Below are 9,215 nucleotides of genomic sequence, written 5' to 3' on the forward strand. Positions count from 1 at the left end.
TTGAGCATTGCGTTGTTTATCGGATATCAGATGTCGTAATTTAAAACTATTAATAAAGTTAATGTTCCCCTCGGTTGGATCGAAATCAAGGGACTTGCATAAGACATTTTATCATTTTGTGCAATCCAATGGGTGCCGTGGAAGTGTTATTAAACCGTATGTGTTGTGTTATTGTGGTTTAAAAGATGGAATGTATATCACAAAATCGTGAAAATGAATATATTGACGAATACAGCTGTTGTTTTGGTTTGGTGTGAAACACGTGCATCTGTTTCCCTTCAAAGCAGAATAAATCTACAAAACTAGAAATCAGCCGAGTCCAGCTCTCAGAGATTTATTCCAAACTAGACTGCACATCCATCAGAAACCGGTCCACAGCACACTAGATTACATCAGTTATACAGCTGCTGTTGGTAAATGGGGAAATGCATTTTCAAGAATCCGATTTTATGATAACTCCTGAAATAGAAAAATAAAAGCCATATTTGATGCATTCCAGCTGACTGCGCAAATATGCTATTGCATAACATGAAAATTAATGACCGCAGTTTATAAATGCATTGCATATCGTCCTATGGATATATTTATTATGTCGATTATAATGCAAAAAATAAATGCAACTTGTCATTCGTGTTTCATACGGAGCAACAGCCAATGACAGCATGAAGTGAACTCATACATAAATACTAGACAGGTTTTTGCTCTCGGCTCTGAAACATGCGAGCACTCAGTCAGACATCTGGACGGAGTGTTTCTCAGTTACTGGGGCTAATGTGGTTAAAATGAATTAATAAGAAAAATTAATAAAATACAGAGATGCGCATCATTATGGTTTGTGTGCGCACGAGCGCCTGAACAAAACAAAAGCATCAAAACGGGTCGACAGTTAAATTCTATGGGAAAGCATACATTTTACAAAATGCATGATATTTCAAAAACATTATTTACACAAAATATTGTAATTTAGATTTTATATATGCACAAAATAATTCTGCATGACAATGTGTTGCACCATTATAGTCCAAGGAGAAATTACCGTTTCTATATTAATGTAATGAATGTGTGGAAAATGTGGGTCGTGGTGCATTGTGGGAATTGGAGTTCAACCCGAGGAGCCATTTTCTGATTACTGGACCACCTGAGAAACTGTGACTGTAGCGCCACCTGGTGGCAACATGAGATACTGCCGAAAACAAGACGAGAGTGCTGTACATTAACACGCTCAACATTTCACAGGGTTAGAAGAGTACAGCCGCTACCGTTTGAGCTTCCCCACGCAGAACTTTTAGTTCACAAAGAGAGAAACGCCTTTTGAAGCATCGGAGACAAGATCGCTTTTTGCAAATGGACTGCCGTGCTAATGTGTTGTTAACAGTGTCTAACAACAACAAAAATGCCAGACTATAATATTTTGTTAAAAGATTGTTTGCAATGGACAGAAGGAACGGAAAATAAATAAATCTGCATTTACTCGCCCTCACTGTCGCTCCAAACCGTGTCAAGTAACACATTTGAGAGAGAGAATTAGCAGAATTTTCCATTAAGTCTAAGTCCAAAGCCTATCAAACTTTAAAACACTAAACTAAAATAACAATAGCAGAAATTCACGTAGTTATTCGCTGAGAATCCGCGCTTAAATCTCAAGCCTGCATATTCAAATTTACAAACGGTCACTTCGTGTGGCGCAAAGTTTGGTTATGCGAACGCGCCCACGAGATCCGATCGAAATACCTAACACTATTTACAAAGCATCAGCTCCTTTCCCAATCCTCCTTCCGTCCTCAACTAGCACAGCGCTGGTTAAAAACGGTTAACCTGATGTTTTTATCCTACTGATAATTGAGCATTATAAAAAATATCCATGCATTTAATAAAAATTAAAAAAAAAGGACATTCAACAGTATATTAAAGGAATTTATTCCCGAACACAAAAAGCGAAATACATTAAAAGTTCTATATTGAGATCCTCACAAACGTTCACATCTCTTTCATCATTCGGTTGCACTGTGGAGCTTCCGTCACTAGAACAAATCCCTCGTGTGTGTAAACATACCTGGCGATAAAGCTCATTCTGATTCAAGTACTGGTTAAACTTTACAATTTGTGTCTTAATTACATATTCACAAATGCATGTAGATTGTAGCATGTTAACAGCACAACACAAACAACAACAACAACAACAACATACAAATCATAAAGATATTCCAGCAGGGGCAGCAAAGATCACCCGACAAATTACTGCCACGTTCTGGTCTGAAGAGTGAGTCTGGAGCTCAGTCGCTGGCTGGCGTGTGAGTGGTGGGCTTCTTGGAGTTCTCCAGCACCCACGGGTGCTCCATGACGCCCCGGATGGGGAGCCGGTGCATGGGGTTGTGCTTCAGCAGTCTGTTGATCAGGTCTCTGCTGGCCTCGCTCACGTGAGCCGGATAGGTGAACTCCGCCTGGAGAGAAACAGACATGCTTTGAGGACGTATCAATCAACCAAGACTGAAACACGACAACAGTGAAAGCCTACGAGACATAATAAAGACACACTCACATCAGACAGACTGAAGAGTATCTACATTAAATAGGTTAAACAATTATTTAGAGAAATGTCTGCTGATCTTGACGACACATTTTCCAAAAGTAGAACATAATCTATTCAAATTAAATTAACTAGAGCCTCTGATCACTCGGTTTCTTTTAATGCGATTGTTTATCACATTAGGCATCTTTTACAGCATATATGTGACCCTGCAGCACAAAAGCAGTGTTGAGTCGCTGGGGGATATTTGTAGCAATAGCCAACAATACATTGTATGGGTCACAATTATACATTTCTCTTTTATGCCAAAAATCATTAGGATATTAAGTAAAGATCATGTTCCATGAAGATATTTTGTAAATGTCCTACCGTAAATATATTAAAACTTAATGTTTGATTAGTAATATGCATTGCTAAGAACTTCATTTGAACAACTTTAAAGATGATTTTCTCAATATTTAGATTTTTTTGCACCCTCAGATTCCAGATTTTCAAATATTGTCCTCTCCTAACAAACCGTACATCAATGTAAAGCTCATTTATTACATACATCTCAATTTTAAAAAATGTACACTTATGACTGGTTTTGTGGTCCACGGTCACATATTAACCTAGTTTAAGGTTAACTTCTACATATTAACATTTAATATTGTTAATTCTTTTTATGATACATTCAAAATGATATAGATCAATGAGGAACAGTGCATTTCTAAAATAACATTAACCTAAATTAATAACAGGTGTTAAAAACTTAATGCATTAATGTTATCAAATTAACTGCACTGTAAAGTGTTATCGCAATATTAACGCATAACGTTTAAAATTTATTTGCCAATGCATGCGTCTTCTCAGAAAGAAAGAAATGCTGAGCAGTCCTGCGTGAATTTTAATTATTTTGTAGATTAACATAATACTGAAAAGCACAGATCACCTTTTTCAACGTCTTAAACAGAAACAACAAAAGAAATTTATTACATACATCTCAATTTTAAAAAATGTACACTTATGACTGGTTTTGTGGTCCACGGTCACATATTAACCTAGTTTAAGGTTAACTTCTACATATTAACATTTAATATTGTTAATTCTTTTTATGATACATTCAAAATGATATAGATCAATGAGGAACAGTGCATTTCTAAAATAACATTAACCTAAATTAATAACAGGTGTTAAACTTAATGCATTAATGTTATCAAATTAACTGCACTGTAAAGTGTTATCGCAATATTAACGCATAACGTTTCAAATTTATTTGCCAATGCATGCGTCTTCTCAGAAAGAAAGAAATGCTGAGCAGTCCTGCGTGAATTTTAATTATTTTGTAGATTAACATAATACTGAAAAGCACAGATCACCTTTTTCAACGTCTTAAACAGAAACAACAAAAGAATAAAGATTCTCAACTTCGACGTTCTGATCATCTGTGCAAAGCTAGCGGAAGTTTATGAACATTTCACTTACTCTAGAAATCTTGCGGTACGTTTCTTCATGGCTCTTGGTTTCGAAAGGTGGACGGCCGACCAGAAACTCATAGCAGAGCACTCCGAGACTCCACAGATCCACCTTCTCGTCGTGCGTTTTGCCTTCAATCATCTCTGGAGGAAGGTAGTCCAGCGTACCACACAGCGTCGACCTCCTGACAGACACATGATAAACGCACGTTAACCCTAAACCAACACAGACAATATGCAGCACTTTAAAGGTAAACGAAACAAACACCGAGATGCACAACACCTGACTGACCTGGAGGACGGTGTGTGGACGGACCATCCGAAGTCTGCGATCTTCAGCTCTCCGTTGGCCCCCAGCAGCAGGTTTTCAGGTTTGATGTCTCTGTGAATCACGTTCTTTGAGTGGCAGTAGCTCAGAGCGTCTGCGAGCTCCATTATATACTGCAAGCAGACATTATTATGAGATGTTATCAGTCCTCATGCATGAATCGTGAGCATTCGAAACAGGAGCGCACGGTGGTTTCTTACCGTTGCACTTCGCTGGTCGTCGAACGTCCCGCAGCGCTGGAGCTCTCCATACAGCTCTCCTTTAGGAGCGAACTCCAGGATGAGATAAACGCGCGCCGCGTCGTGGAAATAACCGTAGAGACGCAGGATATTGGGGTGTCTGAAAAGAGACAGCGAGTTCAACACACACCGATCTTACTTTCTGAATGCATGCGTCTCAGCGTCTTAATGATTCCCAGCTACAATTCCAATAAAGCATTAAAAAAAAAAATTACATAAAGCGTTTAGATATCAAACATATATGTGACCCTGGAGTCTTAAGTCGCTGGGGGATATTTGTAGCAATAGCCAACAATACATTGTATGGGTCACAATTATACATTTCTCTTTTAGGCCAAAAATCATTAGGATATTAAGTAAAGATCATGTTCCATGAAGATATTTTGTAAATCTCCTACCGTAAATATATCAAAACTTAATGTTTGATTAGTAATATGCATTGCTAAGAACTTCATTTGAACAACTTTAAAGATGATTTTCTCAATATTTAGATTTTTTTGCACCCTCAGATTCCAGATTTTCAAATATTGTGCTATCCTAACAAACCATACATCAATGGAAAGCTCATTTATTCAGCTTTCAGATATAATTAAGTCAGATATAACACTTAAGTCTGGTTTTGTGGTCCAGGGTCACATTTATTATTTTTGGCAGAACACTGTTGCAGCTGAATACCATGAACAAAAATCAGCGGCCTAAAAACATTTACAAGGGACTTTTACTGTGGTGTTTTTGTTAAAACCGTAGACTAACTAATATTGATTTCAAACATTAAAAATGTTTGAACAATAAGAACAAATGAGCGAATTAGCAATAGCAGCAGTAAATACAACCAAACAAAGTTCAGGTACAGAAATTTTTATATAATCAAATGTAAAATAGGTTTCTTTTAATAAATAAAATATAGATTAATTCTTAAAGTTACAAAAGTTATTCAGGGAAGATCAATAAATGATTGAAATGTGTCCTCTGGTTCTCCGAAACGGACGTGCTCTGACCGCAGCAGCTTCCGTTGACTAAGCTAAACATGCTTAAATTAAAATTTGTTTTATCATTCAAAACGTTTCCCGTAGACTAACTAATATTGATTTCAAACATTAAAAATGTTTGAACAATAAGAACAAATGAGCGAATTAGCAATAGCAGCAGTAAATACAACCAAACAAAGTTCAGGTACAGAAATTTTAATATAATCAAATGTAAAATAGGTTTCTTTTAATAAATAAAATATAGATTAATTCTTAAAGTTACAAAAGTTATTCAGGGAAGATCAATAAATGATTGAAATGTGTCCTCTGGTTCTCCGAAGCGGACGTGCTCTGACCGCAGCAGCTTCCGTTGACTAAGCTAAACATGCTTAAATTAAAATTTGTTTTATCATTCAAAACGTTTCTATGTTCTGTTTACTCAGTTACAGCTATAATAGCCATGCCTTTGTCCATATGAGGGATTTCCTGGAGGGTCATGAGTGCTCTGCTTCTGTGACTGGAAACCTATCTAACGACTCGGGGGTGATAAAAACAGGCAGCTGGTGAGAACTTGTACCTGAGATGTGACTGGATCTCCACCTCTCTCCGCAGCTGGTGCTCCACTCCGGCTTTCTCCAGCTGCTTTTTGAACAGCACCTTGAGCGCCAGGATGAACTTGGTCTGACGTTCCCGGGCCAGATACACGCTCCCAAACTTGCCTTTGCCCAGAGCTCGGCCAATGTCGAAATTCTCTAAACTCCACGCTTTCCTAGAGACGAGAAAAAACACATTATATTTCTTATCACCCGACGCCTGTGAGTTCATGCACCAATTCGGATGCGTTTATTACAGAGGTGGCGGAGTTTTCTAGACGTGATGTTGAAACTTGTATTAGTGTTAGGGCTGCTCGATTATGGCAAAAATCATAATCACGATTATTTTGGCCAATATTGTAAACACGATTAAGAGGGGGCCATATGACCAAAACGTTATACGAGTGATTTATTTAAAGATAGTGATACATATCAAATTTTCATATTTCCTGTAAATAAGGATGCTATGACATCTACATGGTAGAGACCAGCGGAATATCAAACAAACAAACAAACAAACAAAAAGTCCTCAATTATTGAAAATAATTAAACTGTCCGTAATAAAAAAAGCAAAGGACAAATGCTATAGAATAAAAAGATACAAATGAAACAAACTGTGCTTTAATGCTTTTTATGCAAGTCTCGAACAGCCTACTACAGAAATGAATAATCAAACGTAAAATAAAACGGCATAGTCTTCACTGTAAGAAATAAACTTTCTTTGTTTCTTATTAAAGCTACAGAAGTCCTTCACTCGAGAGCAGTGTGTGATTTTGAATTTGTCTTTTGTTGTTTGGTTAATATGAAGCACACAGTCGCAGCAGGAATATTAGGCTGCTGTCACTTTAAGAGCTGCACGGATCCAATTTACCGTATTTTCATTCTTAACTCTTTACGTTCATTTAGTACATGACCGACGAAGGTATACATGAATAATCACTAAGCGTGTAATAGTCATTTTTGCGTGTATTTGACCTTTTAGGCGCACACCTTGAGCTAAAAGATGACTTTACAGTCCGTCGCTGAGCGCATATATCTTCCTGAGGAGCAGCGCAAGTTCTCTTTCACGCTTTTAAAAACATGAATAAATATACTTCTATAAATCAAGCACGTCCCATTTTGCAAAAGTCACGTTACATGATTTGCACGTGAAATTGGGCTTTTATTGGAGGAACGAAAGCGCAGCGCTGGAAAAGGAGGCGGAATAGTAGTTTTATCTCGATTATTGTATTTTAATAATCGTTGGAGGCCGAAATCGAAATCAATTAATTGCACAGCCCTAATTAGTATCATTTTAAATTATTATAAAAACATTGATTTTATAAAACAACCCAATAACACTTGCAGTCGTACAGATATTTGGAGAAAAAAACCTGCTCCGTGTGATATTAACTATATCAGTCAAAAGTCATATTTGCCCCCTTATCTTGAATTTCGGGGAATTCTAAAAGTATTTTAATAGACTAAATCAGGCAGTGAAAGCGTGAACTCTAAATGCACACGCGCAGTAGTGTAACCTACATCTCAGTGTGCGCGCGCGCTCTGGGGGTGTCTTTGCGATATACTCGATAACGTCAAATCACATATCGTTTAAACAACAACTACGATATACAACAATTAAGCGTGAATACCTCAATCAACATCATAGAAAATATCAAATGTAAAAGCCTTACTTGGCAGTATTGGTTGTTCCAGTGGAAGGAGTTTCTGGAAAGCAACAGAAAGAATGATTATAATGTTCTCAGTGTGACGTGATGTTATAAGATCAGACGTGTCCGCAGAAGTCGCGCTTACGCTGAGGTTTGTCCTGGTTGCTGGGTTCAGTAGTTCTTGAAGGCTCAGCTACAGGCACTGGCTCTGGCTGCGGTTTGCTCGGTGTTGTTGCTTTGAGTTGATGTGGATTGACGTTCTGGTCTCCGGGACACGTGGGTTTCACAGGAACTGGGACTCCGACGGGCTTCTGCGGTCCCTGTGCCATGCGGAGAACACGTGTGTGAGGCGTCGACACGGGCTTCTGACCGCTCTGGGTCACCGGAACTCTCTTGGGTCCACCGACAGAAACCTGCAGAACACGAGCACAACATACATGCATCAAAAACAGTGTTTTGTAAAAAATGAATCACTGTAATAACAGTGTTGTCGAAAGACCCGGTACTTCGGTACCAAGTCGGTACAAAAAAAATGGATTTGCATTATGGATGTCGTTTTCATTTCATCTTGCCTGTAATGTTACATTACAGCCGTTACCGGGGAAACCGCTATCTCTGCCGCTCTACAAGCGCCTCCTGCTGGCAGAGAAGGAGTTTGCATTTATATTCCGCCACAAATAGAGTGCAAGTCTGTGTGAAACACCGCTTCTGTTATGAATATTACTCAATATTTTAATTAGAATGTCGGATTGAAATGAACATCGCTGTTATTTATTTATTTAGCAGATGCTTTTATCCAAAGCGACTTACAAATGAGGACAATAGAAGCAATCAAACTAACAAAAGAGCAACAATATATAAGTGCAAATGACAAGTTTAGCCTAACGCAGTACATGTAGCAAGGTGTGTGTATACACTCACACACTCTCTCACACACACTCACACTCTCACACACTCACACACTCTCTCACACTCACACACACTCACTCACACACACTCACACACACTCACACACACCGCTTCTGTTATGAATATTACTCAATATTTTAATTAGAATGTCGGATTGAAATGAACATCGCTGTTATTTATTTATTTAGCAGATGCTTTTATCCAAAGCGACTTACAAATGAGGACAATAGAAGCAATCAAACCAACAAAAGAGCAATAATATATAAGTGCAAATGACAAGTTTAGCCTAACGCAGTACATGTAGCAAGGTGTGTGTGTATACACACACACTCACTCTCACACACACACACACTCACTCTCACACACACACTCACACACTCACACTCACACACTCACACACTCTCTCTCACACAGAAAAACAAGTAGATAGAATAGAAAGCTAGTGTTTTTTGTTTTGTTTTTTTAAATAAAAAAAATGATAAATATAGATAAAATAGAATTAAAATAGAATAAGAAAGTGCTAGAGTTAGAGGGTCAAATAAAGGTTA

The 9,215-nt window shown here is 37.9% G+C and overlaps 1 protein-coding gene across 2 annotated transcripts in view; it reads right to left on the minus strand.

Moving 5' to 3' along the window:
• Positions 1-2,002: 2,002 nt before the first annotated feature.
• LOC107556733 (aurora kinase B) overlaps positions 2,003-9,215 on the minus strand; it is a 9,241-nt gene continuing 2,028 nt past the window's right edge. For both annotated transcript variants that reach the window (XM_016239922.1, XM_016239921.1), the window contains 7 exons: positions 7,904-8,171; positions 7,783-7,816; positions 6,094-6,285; positions 4,510-4,648; positions 4,274-4,422; positions 3,992-4,166; positions 2,003-2,441 (listed from right to left, as the gene is read on the minus strand). In XM_016239922.1, coding sequence (XP_016095408.1) covers positions 2,274-2,441; positions 3,992-4,166; positions 4,274-4,422; positions 4,510-4,648; positions 6,094-6,285; positions 7,783-7,816; positions 7,904-8,171 — 1,125 coding nt within the window. In that variant the 3' untranslated portion in view covers positions 2,003-2,273. The remainder of the gene's footprint in view (positions 2,442-3,991; positions 4,167-4,273; positions 4,423-4,509; positions 4,649-6,093; positions 6,286-7,782; positions 7,817-7,903; positions 8,172-9,215) is intronic.

This window comes from Sinocyclocheilus grahami, unplaced genomic scaffold (assembly GCF_001515645.1).
Source record: "Sinocyclocheilus grahami isolate Dianchi unplaced genomic scaffold, SAMN03320097.WGS_v1.1 scaffold577.1, whole genome shotgun sequence".
NCBI classification, from domain to species: domain Eukaryota; kingdom Metazoa; phylum Chordata; class Actinopteri; order Cypriniformes; family Cyprinidae; genus Sinocyclocheilus; species Sinocyclocheilus grahami.